This window comes from Marmota monax, unplaced genomic scaffold (genome assembly GCF_021218885.2).
Source record: "Marmota monax isolate L192 unplaced genomic scaffold, Marmota_monax_Labrador192_F-V1.1 WCK01_AAM20220418_F8-fsc00100, whole genome shotgun sequence".
In the NCBI taxonomy this organism is placed as follows: domain Eukaryota; kingdom Metazoa; phylum Chordata; class Mammalia; order Rodentia; family Sciuridae; genus Marmota; species Marmota monax.
Window position 1 is genome coordinate 6161516 of NW_026693872.1, and position 15126 is coordinate 6176641.

General features: G+C 45.4%; 1 protein-coding gene and 1 non-coding gene across 3 annotated transcripts; one reads left to right on the forward strand and one right to left on the reverse strand.

Moving 5' to 3' along the window:
* The first annotated feature begins 608 nt into the window (after positions 1–608).
* Positions 609–681, forward strand: Trnav-cac (transfer RNA valine (anticodon CAC)). The gene has a single exon. It is a non-coding gene; the product is annotated as a tRNA-Val (tRNA).
* A 4191-nt stretch (positions 682–4872) lies between these two features.
* On the reverse strand, positions 4873–14406 carry Abcf3 (ATP binding cassette subfamily F member 3). 2 transcript variants are annotated; one of them, XM_046462662.2, is made up of 21 exons: positions 14258–14406; positions 13887–14034; positions 13674–13753; positions 13136–13182; positions 12728–12825; positions 12505–12627; positions 12078–12344; positions 11700–11780; positions 11445–11504; positions 11314–11370; positions 11189–11211; positions 11020–11075; positions 10703–10903; positions 10536–10612; positions 9072–9116; positions 8860–8992; positions 7762–7850; positions 5960–6051; positions 5654–5786; positions 5415–5502; positions 4873–5330 (listed from the first exon to the last, which is right to left on the reverse strand). In XM_046462662.2, exons 1-21 carry the CDS (start codon positions 14328–14330, stop codon positions 5172–5174), a joined length of 2130 nt encoding a protein of 709 aa, XP_046318618.1. In that variant the 5' UTR covers positions 14331–14406; the 3' UTR covers positions 4873–5171. The 2 variants fall into 2 exon arrangements, with proteins under 2 accessions (XP_046318618.1, XP_046318619.1); XM_046462663.1 differs by lacking the exons at positions 12505–12627; positions 12728–12825; positions 13136–13182; ... (1 more) ...; positions 13887–14034; positions 14258–14406 and having other exon boundaries at positions 11700–11805; positions 12078–12177.
* Between the last annotated feature and the right edge of the window lie 720 nt (positions 14407–15126).

Genomic DNA, 15126 nt, shown 5'->3' on the forward strand with positions numbered 1-15126 from the left:
TCTAAGCACCTCCTATGTGTAAGCCATTCTGCCAAGGAATCCCCCTCACTAACTTGCTCTCCCGAGGAAAGCTTGACCAAGCCCCCTGCCCAGATCCCCAAGCCCCCTGCCCAGATAATTAATGACGAGGCTTAAGAGGTGACATTAATAAGCGAAATTCAGCACATCATGTCACACCAAGAGCAACATCGTAGCCCAGTGTGGAAGTTAAGAGCTGTGCTCTTGAATCTCAGTCCTGCCACCATGTCAACTCCTTCATTTATAAAATGGGATTAGTAATTGTGCCAGTTCATAAGGTTGTAAGGATTGAGTTAATACAGGGAAAGCACTTCAATCGTGCCTACTGCCCAAGAGCCTTGAAACATTTCACTGTTATTATCTGAAAGTTCCTTAGCATTTCCTCAAAAGAAAACAAGGGGAAGGTTAAAAAAAAATTTTTTTTTGAAAGATCCCTTTAGTCAGGCATAGTAGCACATGCCTGTCATCCCAGCAGCAGGAGGATCAAAAGTTCAAAGCCAAACCGGGCTCAGTGGCACACACCTGTAATCCCAGTGGCTTAGGAGGCTGAGGCAGGAGGATCATGAGTTCAAAGCCAGCCTCAGAGGGCTGGGGATATAGCTCAGTTGGTAGAGTGCTTGCCTCACATGCATACGGCCCTGGGTTCAAACCCCAGTATCACTAAAAAAAAAAAAAAAAGAAAAAATCAGATATAGCTAAAGCCTATTCTTAACTATGTAATGTTTTGAACAACCAACAATTAAAAAAAAAAAACAAAAAACCAAAGCCAGCCTCAGCAATGGTGAGGCGCTAAGCAACACAGTGAGACCCTGTCTCTAAATAAAATACAAAATAGGGCTGGGGATATGGCTCAGTGGTTAAGTGCCCTGGAGTTCAACCCCTGTTACCCCACCCCCCAAAAAGTTCAAAGCCACCCTCAGCAAGATAGCAAGGCCCTAAAAAACTTAGCAAGACCCTGCCTCAAAATTATAAACTAAAAAGGGTATAGCTCAACGCTAAAATGCTCCTAGGGTTCAGACCCCAGTACCAAAAAAACAAAAAAAAACTTTTTGACTTAGCGTTCCAATGCTTCCATCTCATTTCATTGTAAAGATTTTGGCTAGAGAAACTACCCTCTATAGTTTGGGTAAAGTTAAAAAAGTTTACCCAAACATGCTGCATCTCATCTCACCTCCTTTGTCCTGACCCCCACCCCCATTAACACTGAATTCTGGTAATGGGTGCCTTGTCTGTACTTTCTCCTTCAGTGTCATCATCTACCTCAAATTTTCCTCAAGTATTAATTTGTCAAATAAAATATTTTTACTAAGCACCTATTATGCTCTAGGCACTGTAGTAGATGCTATGATGAGCTGCCAAGACCCCTTCTCGGGAATGAAATACTGTTGCCCTCACTGCTGAAAGTACTAATAGCAGAAAGTCTTCAGCCGTCAGTCCCTTGCAGGTATTGCCTCAGCTGAGGAAAACCTCTCCCAAGGTCATGCCTCCTGGTAGCAGCCAACATCCAAAGGCTGACAGCCTTAGCTGAAGGGAGATTTGGCCCACTGCCCCAACTCAGGACAACTCTGCAGGGCTATCCCAGTTCCAGAATGTGGGGCTGACCCAGGTTCTCCTTGGGCCTGGATTGCTGCTCAAGTTCTCTCTCTCTGCTTGATTCTATTTCCAGGCCCTCCCTTCCATCCCTATACACTGCATGCAGATATCTTCAATATACTCCCAGGAAACCCAGTTTGCAACAGGCACAAAAGATGTGAAGAATGAGTAAGCCACAGTCTGGCCCTCTAGGATGTCAAGGCAAAGCAGAAACTGTATCTTAATAACAGCCTTCAGCTCATAATGGGGGAACCAAAAAAAAAAAAAAAAGCAATGGAAGCTTAGTTGGAGGAGGGTGGAATTGAGGGCAGTTCATCACTCCAGGTTCAGGGACTTCTAGAAACCCTTCACTCAGGCTGTGAAAGCATTCCACAGCCTGGGGCCACCCTGCTAAGACTTCTTACAGTCTCTGACATCCAGTCTCCACGCTCCAGCCTGATGCAGAGCCAGGCTGTGATGCTAAACTTAGCTTAATGATGGGTCTGTCCAACAAATCTCAAGACAGTAACACCACACAGAAGAAAATAAGTCTCTAACTGGCATCTGAATACCTCATAGACTGGACTGAAGGCCCCATAGCCACCCATCAGGGATAAGCCAGGTTGTCAGAGAGGTATTGGTGAGTATAGTCTGGCCAGCAGAGGTAGGGAGGCCAGAATTTCAAAGAAGATCCTGTAGACTGAGGCCTTTTACCCTGACCAGCTCCTGATTGACTAAGGGTATGATGTTGGCAGAGCAGCTCCAGGGTCAGCAGTTGTGGAAAGACTGCTTCCCAACTGGCTGGCATCACCAGGGAAGGGGGTGGCTGCCATGATCCAGTCTGGAGTGATCCAGGGCATCTTCCTTCTGTCGGATTCCTCTTTGTCCACTGTTTTCTGCAATGGAGCTGGCTGACACTGCCATTTTTCCATCCCTCAAGACAACTCTCCTCTCATTTTCAAAAACTAGTTTTTCTCAGCACTGTAATTCATTCATGCCACCTTCCTGAAGGCTGGCACTGCATACATACAGGCTCTTCATGTCTCCTTCATGGATTTGGTAATGTGGAAGCCAAGCTGGAGGCCATCCAGCACTGTCTCCTACCCTAGAAAGCCATTTTCTGATGGGGCCACACAGCCCTCTTGAGTGGGGGTACAATCATGAGGCAGCCTCAACGACTACAGTTTGTCTTCCTGTCAGCCCACTGGCCTAGCTCTAGAGGAGAAACTTACAGAAAAGTTTACATCTTTTCCCATAAAATAGTCCTTCAAATCAGACTGGTCAGACATGAGCCACTTTCTAAATGCCTGTGTATTGTGCTTGGTGGCAAATCCTTACAACAGCAGGTGGGTAGCACATACCTGAAATACCAACAAGTTGGGAGGCTGAGACAGGAGGATTCCAAGCTTGAGGCCAACCTCAGCAACTTAGTGATGAGACCCTGTCTCAAAATAAAAAGGGCAAGGGACGAAGCTCGGTGGTAAAGTGGTAAAGCACCCAGTACCAAACAACAAAAACCTGAGTAGATGTTAAGGGATTTGTTTGGCTACCCAGCTTCTATTGTTGGCCTGTTTGTTTAGCAATAAACAAAGTAGTAGATGCTATGTAGTAGATGCTGTGATGAGCTGCCAAGATCCCGAGAAGGGATCTTGGCAGCTCATCATAATAATAATAAGTGAGCTATAAAAAAGTGAGCAGGGCTGGGGATGTGGCTCAAGCGGTAGGGTGCTCACCTGGCACGTGTGCGGCCTGGGTTCGATCCTCAGCACCACATACAAAGATGTTGTGTCCGCCAAAAAACTAAAAAATATTAAAAAATTCTCTCTCTTAAAAAAAAAAAATTAAAAAAAAAGTGAGCTTTACCTTTATATTCAATTCCAGCTCCAGTGATCTGGTGTGCAAAAACAGACTATGTCACACAAGCTCCCAATTGTATTTACCAGGTCCCTAAAGTACTTGGAAGAACTCCTATGGAGGTTCATAAGCTGGGGGAGGCTCTGGGGCTGAAAGTCTGGCAGACATGTCCTCCAGATGGCTCCCTGACTCATCCATCTGCAGGTCTGAAGTCGGAAAAGAATTTGGGGGGCTGTTACAAAGTTCTCAGGAGTGCTGAGAGTACACATGGCTAGAGACATAGCTGGAGGAACACCTCAACTTCCAGGAGAGGGAAGCTGAGGGGTGGACAGCTCAGCAGCCCTTCTGTCAGCTCCCTCAGTCTGTGTCTGCTCTGTGGCTCAATAGAGCCTTCCTGCCTTTATTTAAATAAATTAAAAAAAAAAAAAAGCCTTTATTTATTTCTATGTGGTGCTGAGGATGGAACCTAGTGCCTCACACCTCCAAGGCAAGCTCTCTACCAATGAGCCACACCCCAGCCCATCTGCCTTTATTTATTAACTCCCAAAAGGTTTCTCTCCCCTAGCTATACCTCAAAACTCTCAGTAGCTTGAAGTTTCCTTGGTTGAACTTTGTGACTACAATTTCCACAAGGCTAGCCAGTTCCATCTGCTCACTGTTTTTTTCTGCTGTCATTAAGTAACGTCTTCATTTTAATGTCTTCTGCTTACCAATTACACACAGCAGCTAAATTCTTCAACAACATTTACAAATCATAAGACCGGAATTAAACACACACACACACCTGCTTTTGAGATGTGTCTCTGTTATCTAGGCTGAACCCAAGTTCCTGTGTGCTGAACTCAAGCAACCCTTTTATCTTGGCCTCCCAAGTAGATGGCACTCCAGACAGCAGGGTGCTGCACTGGCTTTCCCTCTCAAAGAATGGTTAATTTGAAAATGAAGTGTCCTAGTTTTTCCCATTAGATTCTGTTCTCAATTCCCTACTTCTCAGGTCTCTCCTATATGATTAAAAGAAAAATAAAAACCATGAAAACACTGATGCAAAATGGAGACAAAGATAGGCCAGAGAATCCTGGAGAAAGCAGGCCAGATTTCAGAATCCATCTGACTCCTAAGCAGCAGGGGCTAAGACAGAGGAGTCCAAGATCCCTTCAGCTGAGGCTGAGCCCAGGCCAGGGTATAAACACCGCATGATACCAATACACTGCTCTTCATTCCACCACTCAGCCTACCCCCAGGTCAGGCAGATGACCTTAATGCCACATAAAACTCAATGTCTCTTCTGAGGGACACAATTGGCACTACTGTTATTTCCTCTGTGTGACTGATACCAGTGTCACAGAAAAAGACCAGAGTGCCCACACCCTCAATAATATGTAACCATTGCAGCCCTGAGAGGGAGCAGTAGAGATGAGGCAAAGGAGATGCAGGGGATAATTTAATTTACATAGCAGCCACTTGGGGCCCAGTCAATCTGGGGCAGTGGGGGTAAACAACCCTAGAGGGTAGCCCCACCCCCTTCTGCTGGGATATAGTCCTCACAGACCCTTGGATGGGGCTCTCCACATTGTATAGAGAATGCTCCAGTCAAAAGGAAGAGATCTTGGAATAAGGCTGTCCCCAGGTAGGGGGAAGTCTGTGGCCTGGACGTGATTGCTTAAATGGTGGCCCAGGGATCTTCAAAACCAGTCCAGGTCCTGGGCATAGTCCTTAGCCTGGTGGCCCTAGAGAAAGCCCTCACGGCGAAATTGTTCCTGAAGGAGGGCTCGGTACTGGTCAAATCCCCCCTCAACCCGGGTGACGCCGCCTCCTTCACACACCCACAACTCTCGGCACACAAGCCGGATGAAGCGCTCATCATGGGACACCAGAATCACACCACCCTGAAAAACAGGACAGCAAGAGGTGCTCAGGGGGAAAGCAAACTGACAAGTAGGGAGTGGTGGTAAGGGTGAAAGCATACTCACCCTGAAATTGTTGAGAGCTCGACCCAGAGCCTCAATTGTCTCCATGTCCAGATGGTTTGTGGGTTCATCCAGAATGTAGAAGTTGGGACTGGAAGGCAGAACCCAGGAAGGTGGACAGTTATGTGATGAAGGGGATGGTGGGAGAAAATGCATCCCTCTGATACAAAGATGAGAGAATCATTTTCTATGGGCAAAAAGGGAAATGGAAAGGGCAAAAACGCTAGAAAATCAGGGCTCACCAGGGCATGGTCATCTGAGCAAAGGCCACCCGGCTCTTCTGGCCCCCTGACAAGCTTGCAACAGGGCGCATTGCCAGTTCTCCAGAGATGCCATACCGGCCCAGCTGGTGACGATATTCCTCCTCAGGTCGTCCTGGAAATGTCCCCTCTCATCAGGTAGGCTCCTGACCCAACTTTGTCCTAAATGCCCATTGCCTCTATATGCCCGTGTCTTATGCCTAGTCTTGAGCATGGCTGCTCTATACCAACCCCTAGCCGCAGAGGTCAGCCTGAGCCCTCTTGCCTCAATTCAGATCCCTAACACACCAGGAAACTTGCGTGCCAACAGCTCCACAGCACTGACATTCAGGTCCAGCTGCTCCACGTGGTGCTGGCTGAAATAGCCAATCTTCAGATTCCTGCAGACAGAAATGAAGATGCAAGGCAATGACTATGAAAAAGTGTATGTGGCTAACCTCCAGGACACATAAAGAACTCAAAGAAACACCACCCAAAAACCAAATAATCCAATCAATAAATAGGCTAAGGAAATGAGCAGACACTTCACAGAATATATAACTGATCAACAAACTTATGAAAAAATGTTCAACATCTCTAGCAATTAGAGAAATGCAAATTAAAACCACTCTAAGATTTTATCTCACTCCAGTCAGAATGGCAATCATCAAGAATTCAAGCAACAATAATTGCTGGTGAGGATGTGGGGAAAAAAGGTACACTGATTCATTGCTGGTGGGATTGCAAAATGCTACAACCACTTTGAAAAGCAGTGTGGAGATTCCTTAGAAAATCTGGAATGGAACCACCATTTGACCCAGTTAAATTCCTCGGTTTATACCCAAAGATCTTAAAATCAGCATGCTACTGTCATGCAGCCACTTCAAGTTTGTAGAAACTCAATTCACAATAGCTAAACTGTGAAAACAGCCTAGATGCCTTTCAATAGATGAATGGATAAAGAAACTGTGGAATATACACACAATGGAATATTACTCAGCCTTAAAAAAGAATGCAATCATGGTATTTACAGGTAAATGGATGGAGCTGGAGAATAACATAGTAAGCAAAGTGAGCCCATCTCCCAAAACCAAAGGCTGACAGGTGGATGCTGATTCATAATGGGGGTGGGGGGAGGAAAGAATGAAGAAACATTGGATTGAGCAAAGGGGAGGAGAGGAGGGGAGGGTATGTGTGGCGGGGTGGGGGGCGGAGAAGATGGTGGAATGAGGTGGACATAATTACCCCTATGTATGGGTATGATTGCACAAATGGTGTGACTACATCATGTACAACCAGAGAAATGAAAAATTGTGCTCCATTTGTGTAAAAAAGCAGAATTAAAAAAAAAAAAAAAGAAAATAAATTTGTGAAATTCCATTGCTACAATGAGAACATTCAAACAATATACTCTTAGTATGGGAAATTGCAGACAAGTATTTTATAATATATGTTAAAATGTTTTAAGAGAAACTGATATAATGTATTATCTGTACAAAATATGTGTTGATTTAAAAAACATTTTCTATAATTTTATGTTTCCAGTACAGTTCTAGCTTCTGGCTTATTTTTTGTCTTCCTTTTTGCCAGATTTAATCCTTATGATTGGTCCCGTCCCCCTTCCCCCTGATTTTTTTAATTGGTGCATCATAGTTGTACATAATGATGGAATTTATTGTTCCATATTGATACATGCACACAACATCACAATATAATTTGGATTATTCCCTATTACTTTCCCCCTCCCTTCTCTCCTTCCACCACCTCGTCTTTCCTCTACTGATTTCCCTTTGATTTTCATGAGATCCTCACCTCCTACTTCTTTTTCTTTTTAAAAAATTTTAACTCCTAAAACACTCCTTATGCATTTTAACCAATGCTTGATCCTTTTCTTCTTTTACTCTATAAAACTTTATGGATATTTGTAGTCATATACTACCTTTATTGTGATGACAATATAATTCTACTAATAAGAGAGGTCTTAAAATGTATTATATTCCTTTGGCAACTGTAAGTACTTATTGTCTACTATCCCCCCCTCCAGAAAAAAAGAAGTGTAAGCAGTGTGAGTGTATATGAATGCGTACACGTGGTTAGTGATGGTACCTTACCTATGAGCATGTCTGATGCCTCGAACAGGTGCCAAGTCCCCCATAAGTAGCTTCAGCATGGTAGACTTTCCAGCCCCATTCTCCCCAACCTGTAAGTAGCATAGGAATGTTAAAGAGCGCACATGAAGGAACACAGAAAGGAAGGAGATGAGAAGGGGTCCTAGGTTGTGCCTTCCAATATCCCCCCAAATTTCTTTCTTTTTTGCAGGGATAGGCAGGTACTCTACCATTGAGCGACATCCCCAGTCCCATAAACAAAAAACTATTTCTCTAAAAAACTAAAACCAATACTTGAGTACTTACTAAGTGCTAGGATTTAATCTTTCCAATAACCAAATGAGGCAGATGCTACCAGCCCCCCTTTTATTTTTTTATGGTACCAGGGATTAAACCAAGGGGCATTATACATGAGCTACATTCCCAGGGACAGAGACTTGCTAAGTTACAAGCTGGGCAACTTGAAATCCCCTGCCTTGTTCTCCTGACTCTCTGAGATTACAGGAGTACACCATTGTGCCTAGTTTGTTAGGCACCCCCCACCTCCCACTTTTTTTTGGTACCAGGGATTAAATTTAGGGACACTCAACTACTGAGCCACATCCCCAGTCCTATTTTGTATTTTATTTAGAGACAGGGTGTCTCACTGATTTGCTTAGCGCCTTGCTTTTGCTGAGGCTGGCTTTGAACTCACGATCCTCCTCCCGAGCCTCTGGGATTACAGGCATGCACCACCGCGCCCGGCTTGTTATCTCCCTTTTAAGGAAGAAGACATTGCTTGGTAACCAAGCTAGGGAATGGTATGGTCAGTCAGGATTGGAAATTTGATTCTGAAACCCATGTTCTTGCTAAAATATCCCATGGTTAACTTAGAACTGAGACAGAAAAAGTACTGCTCTGAGTATTCAGAAAACACCACATGCCAGGCTTCTAAGCTCTGTGGGTAGCTATATGAGGCTAGAATATGAGTACTGCAATGTCCTTTGCCTAGACCCAACTCCTATGCCTGTGCACCTCCTTCTATGGCCTCAGGATGGCCCAACCCGCACTTTCTGTGGTGCAAGAGTTGCAGCTCAGGGAATAGACAAATAGTAACCATACCACACATATGCGGGACTCAAGATCAGCTGAGACAGACAGACGACTGAAGATGATGTGCTTAGGATCATAGTAGAAATCCACCTCATCTAGCTGCAGAATTGGCGGTGAGAACTTCTCAAACCCATCAGGGAATCTGTAGGAGGTGTGGGTGTGGAGCATTGGGTAGCCAGAAATAAGGGCTTCCCCACCAGCACCCCCAGTTTAGCACTCACTTCATCACAACCTCAGATTCTTTGTCCACAGGCTTCAGCTCAGGTCTGAGGAGAGAGAGAAAATGGACTAAATTATGATTTTAAGAAGTAACTTTATTATGGCTCGGGGTATGGCTCAGTGGTAAAGCTCTTGCCTATCGTGTGCAAGGCCCTGTGTTCAATCCTCAGTATCCAAGCAAAAATAAATAAATAAATAAATAAATAAATAAAAACTTAAAAAATAACCTTGTTCCTCTTGCACAAGTAATATAAGCTCAGAGAAAACTTAGGAAAATATTGTAATCCCCAACCCAGTTGATATTATTTTAGAATACATTTTTCTAGTTCACTATCTGCTGAAAAAGATTCACCCTTTTTTTTTTTTAGCTTTTTAAAAAAATTACCTTATTTATTTTTGCAGTGCTGGGGACAGAACCCAGGACCTCACACATGCTAGGCAGGTTTTCTACCACTGAGCTATATCCTCACCCCCTTTTTGGAAGTAGTTTCCTCCCATATGTGGTACTGCGGATTGAACACAGGGCCTCCACACATAGCAGGCAAGCACTCTACCACTGAGTCACATCCCTAGCCCCTATTTTTTTGTAGGTTTTTTTTTTTTTTTAATTCCTGGTTAATATATTATGATATGTGTTTAAATGTCACAAAGTTCTAAACTTTTATGAACTTAATCTTCCTCCCAGAACTTCTAGAAAGGCTACTCGAGATTAAAATCGCAAATTACAATATCATTAGTCATTAAGGAAATGCACGTCTAAACCACTTCACACTCACCAAGATGGCTAAAACTGAAGAGTTAAGAATAAATGTTGACAAAGATGTAGAGAAACTTCAATTCTCATACATTGCTGGCAGGAATGTAACAGTGTATGTCCTTTAAAAATGGTGTGGCAGATCTTCAAAAAGTTAAACATGAAATCACCAAGTAAACCAGCAAATCCACTCCTAGCTATTTGCCCAAGTGAAATGAAAACATGTTCACACAAAAAGATTGTACACAAATGTTCATGGCAGCATTATTTGTAAAAATCAAAACAGGAACAACCCAAATGTTCATGACCAGATGAATCCATAAACAAAATATGGTATATTCACAACAGAATATAATTCAGCCATTAAAAAAAATGTACTGATGCATGCTACAACATGGATGAACCTGGAAAACATTCTAGGTGAAAGAAGCTAGATACCAAAGGTCACGTACTGTACGATTTTTTTTTTTTTTAAATACAAAACATCTAGAATAAGCAAATATGTAAAGACAGATTGTAGATTAGTGGTTGCATAGAAAAAGGCAAAATCAACCCTTTAAGAGCAGTGTAAAATATTTTCTGCTTTCCTGCAGGAAATGAAGTCAAAGTTGCCTGCCAGCCAAAGAAGACCTGGAACAGGAGGGCAAAGATAGCCTGCAAAATGAGGGAAGAAATGAAGAAAACAGGGTCTGGCCAAGGACATTGTACTCACAACTTCTCCAGCATCTTGAGTTTACTCTGCACTTGAGAGGCCCTATTGGCATTGTAGCGAAACCGGTCAATGAAAACCTGCAGGGGGAGGGCAAGGATTGGTCAAACTCCCTTGCTACCCACAACTGATACCATGGGATGGGACTCAAAGCCCTGTGTGCCCCACACCTGGATGTGCTGGCGATACTGCTGCTGTGCCTCATATTCACGCTGCTGATTAAGCAGCCGCTCCTGCTTGCTCTTGATGAAGGTCTCAAAGTCTCCCCGATAACCATCTAGCCGCTGACTGTGCAGGTGGATGATGTCTGTGGCAATGGCATTCAGGAAGTTTCGGTCGTGAGAGACGACTAGGATTGTGGAGGGCCATGTCTGAGGAGTCACAGGACAGCAGGCCCAGTTTGGGAGGGTAAACAGATCCCAGGCTCCCAAGTGTCTTAGAGGCAGACTTTCCCCAAACCCACTAAAGAGCCTTTCCCCAAATTCACCTGTAGATAATTCTCCAGCCACAGAATGGCTCTTACATCCAGCATGTTTGTGGGTTCTGTAGAAGAAGTAGGGGGCACACACTTGTGATTAAAGGGCTGTAGAACTAGGAAAAAAAGATGTTATTACCTGTCCCCACCTTGAAGCCAGGGTGACCCATTTTAAACTCACCATCTAATAGCAGAAGATCTGGCCTATGAAAAAGAATACATGGCATGAGGTTTTAGGTCAGTGACTCATTGTCATGTCCTAAGACCCATCCTCCCTAGGCTCACACATGGTTTCAGAAGACTCACCTAGCAAACAGGGCCCGGGCCAGGGCCAGTCTCATCCTCCAGCCACCTGAGAACTCCCTAAACAGAGACACATTAGTGGTATTAATCAGAGTCAACAATGTTGAGAACCAAGAATGGCAAGCATCACTCACCGGGTGGGCTGCTGCTGCATTTTAGGAGTAAAGCCAAGTCCAGCAAGAATGACTGATGCCCTAGGAATGAAGAAATTAAAAAAACCCAGTTGGAACACTTCACAGGAGGGAAAGGTAAAATATAATGTGCTATTTAAAATAAGAAAGCCCAAGAATATTTTAAAAGAAGTAGGACACAGGTAATGTGTGCAAGCTAGTTAAGAGTGAAAAAAAAAAAAAAAAGGTAAAATATAATGAGGAGGAGGAATTTCAAACCTGGCAGGTGCCTTGTCAGCCTCAATCTCTTCCAATTTGGCATAGATTTCAGCCAGCTGTGCAGCTTCTGGACCCTCTGCCCTGGAAAAGAGAAAGAGCAACCAGCCTAAGTTGAGGCAGTCTAGGAAGATGCCCTGCATCCTATATAGTTTGAAAACAGGCTACTTGTTGCTTTGTTGCCAGAACAGGAATAGAACACAGGAAGACTTGCCCAAAGTATTGAGTCAATGGGTGCTGAAAGAATGAGGGCTTCAGAGTCCCACAATGCCATATTCTAAGCTCTGCTAAGCAAGAAGGATGAACATGCAAATCAAGGACTGGGACAGCATGGCAGGCACTCTGAAAAACAGCTTCTGCTAGGTCTTCCCTAACTCTCACCTGCCAGCAGCAATCTGGGCACTGAGCTTACGCTCCCGCTGTAGCAGGTCCTCTCGCACACTATCACTCTCCAGCACACTCTGAAGGGCAGGGGTGTCATCTCCAGCAACCTCCTGCTCTACATGTAGCAGGGAAATGTGGGCTGGGACCCGCAGGCTCCGGGTGGCCAGCATCTTCAGCAGTGTTGTCTTCCCTAACCCATTCCGTCCCACCAGTCCATATCGGCGGCCCCATGCCAGGTTCACATCTGCCCCAGCCAGGAGTACCCTGCAAGAGTGGAAGAAAGGAGATTAAGGGTGTTTTAAAAACAGGCACATAGCAAATAGAGCAGAATCCTAACATTGTTTTTAGGCCCATTTCATCTCTCCAAATTCTCCCTACATTGGAAAAAGAAAAAGAATGCCACCCCATATTGCCATTCTCTCACCTATCTCCAAAAGACACATCAAAGTTCTCAATTCGCACATCATAGGACTTGTTCTTGCCAGATGATTCCAATCGACTCTCCTTTCTGCTGCCCGCCTGGCTGGCTGATGCCTCTTCTAAGACTCTTTAAAATAGATAAGTATATAGCTTTCAGTGCTCCCAACCACCCTTCTGTCACAATAGACTGCTCTGCTCTCCTTCTGAGCCCTTCTTCCTAAACTCACAGTGGGTTGCTGGTCTTCAGGGTGTCCTTCTCTGAGCGCTTCTCCTGCTTTGCCTTCAGTCGGGCCTCGGCCTTTTCTAGCTTCTTCGCATTCACTGTCTAAGTGAATTCCAAACACAACCATTTCACCCTAAGGTGTAGGCTCAGAAAGAGATGTTCTCTCAGAAGAGAGAACATCTCAAGTAAACCCTCACAAATTACTCATGTTGAACAGACTCAAAAGTTCACAGAAAGACACAATTAGAAATCCACCCCCCCAAATCATGTAGGTATGATATATCAAAATATTAAACTGTCATGTATAATTAAAAAAGAATTTTTAAAAATCTCCCCAAAGACACTGACATTTGGATAGCCAACTCCCATACCCACCACGGACACAGCTCCCTCCCTATCACTTCCTCCTCACCGAGGACTGTTCCCTCTTTAGCAGTCCTGGAAGTTTGGTGTCACAGTCTGTAAGTGAGAAGAAAAAGCAGTCACCTTCTCCCTGAGGGAAGGAAAACTAACATTTTGAGTGATCAACAAGAACCTGGTATGGACACACATTTTTAAGAAAGTATTACAACCCTGGAGATGGACAGCTATGATTTTCTCCGAACTAAAACCCCCCACAAATCTCACATATAAGGATATAGGAACTGGGGCACATAAACAACTCTTTTACTACTGATCAATAAGCTGCAAAACTGGGGAAATGACATCAAATTTGTCCAGCTCCAAGACCCATATACTTCCTACCATACCTAACAGCTGGGAGAACCCTCCAGTCTTATTCCCATCATCACAGGCTCTTTTGCTCTCATAAACATGTCAACTAGCTCCTACAACTCTTGCCCTGTGAAAAAGAGAGGAAGGAGTCCTCCAAGCTGCAGGGCACAGGTGGCTGTGGGTGGAAGCTGCATAAAGGACAGAGGGAGGCTAGTTCAATCTCCCCTCACTCTCACCATAGTTCTCCGTTATCTTTGACAACTGGATAGGGGCGTCCAGTAGCACCTGGCTACTTCCCTGGCTCTGTGGCTCAGCCCTAGGGATAGGGATAAAAAGCGCAGTTAGGAGTTGAGGGAAAAGCTCCACGGCCATGAGACCTCCCCCCAATTCTTGTCTCTGAACCGTTAGCCTCCCTTCGCCCCCATCGACCCCTATTCCTTGGCACATACAGGCGCAGAGTGTTGTACATGCGTTGGCACACAGCCCTGATGCCCGCGTCATCCTTGCTGTCCCCGGAAACCTCTTGCAATAGTTCTCCCACAGCTTCTACCAAGTCATCCACAGACTCGAAATCCGCGCTGCCGCTGTGCAAAACGCCTGGGGGAAAAGTGGCGGGACCAGGTAGATAGCGGTCGGGTGGACATACAGTATCAGGGCTTGAATCGCGACCCCAGTCCGCGCTCCAGACCCAACCGCCCCTCAGGACAAGAGGTCACTCAAGAGGAGAGGCCTGGTAGCGGTCTCCAACACTGCCATCCCTTACTCTTCCCCCGCGACCTCCAATTCGGCCTTATCAGCCAGATGATTCGGTTTGGCTCACCAGTCACGTAGTCGAAGACCTGTCCGTCAATTTCTGGGAACTCGCTCCGCAGGATTTCGGCACAAGTCGCCATGTTCCAGTCGGAATCCCGACCGCGCAGTCGCCGAGAGACCTCTGTCTAGGCCCGCCCCCTACCCTTCCCCCGAAATCTCGCTCCTCCTCCCACAGCGCATGCGTAGCAGTGACGTAAGAAACGAGCCGAGGGCGCGGAATCTGTCGGGCGGGGAGAACAGGGCTGGCAGAACCGCGCGCAAGCGCCGCTCCCAGTTTAGATGAGCTTCTCCTTCTGCGCCTGCGCGAAGCCTACTGTTGCAAGATTAGCCATGTGTACAGTTCTCGCAGCCTTTTGGGAGGTGGCGATCCAGAAGCGAGGGGTGGGGCAAGGGCCCTCAAGGTTTATCAGGGCGCAAAGCATGAGTGGTCTTGTGGATGGGAGTCTTCCAATAGGATGAAGATTGATAAAACATCGTTTTCTGCCAGGTTTTTAAGCGTTCTTCGAATCGCTTATACAGTTGTATGTCCAGGCAGGTCCACTTTGGAACCCTCTGAGAGCTTTGCTGACTCATGCCCGCCCTGCCCTCTCAAGAAGCCCCAGGCTCAGTCTTCTGCGTCTGCTGGTTTTGTTCCAGTCTGGCTGTTCAGGTCAGCCAGGTGCCTTACCCCCGCCCGGCACGACCCGCCCTCCCTGTTTTACACTTCTTGACAGTGTAGTCGACCCTTGCAAATTATGCCAGTTCTTTCACCACCCCAGGGCACAACCTCATACAACCCCAAAAGAAAAGAAAACCAGATAGACACCACAGACGGTAGAAGTTCATGGTATTTATTCCCTACCTACACCCACAGCAGGCTTTCCTGCACCATGAATC

What these genes read in the sequence shown, in the direction of transcription:
- Abcf3 (XM_046462662.2), bottom strand. Translation starts at nt 14,330, where the DNA reads ATGGCGACTTGTGCCGAAATCCTGCGGAGCGAGTTCCCAGAAATTGAC. An exon ending in CTCAAGATGCTGGAGAAGTT is followed by an intron (nt 9,117 to 10,535) that starts GTGAGTACAATG and finishes CTCTCTCCTCAG; the next exon opens with ACCTGAGCTGAAGCCTGTGG. An exon ending in TTGAGTCCCGCATATGTGTG is followed by an intron (nt 7,851 to 8,859) that starts GTATGGTTACTA and finishes TGCTACTTACAG; the next exon opens with GTTGGGGAGAATGGGGCTGG.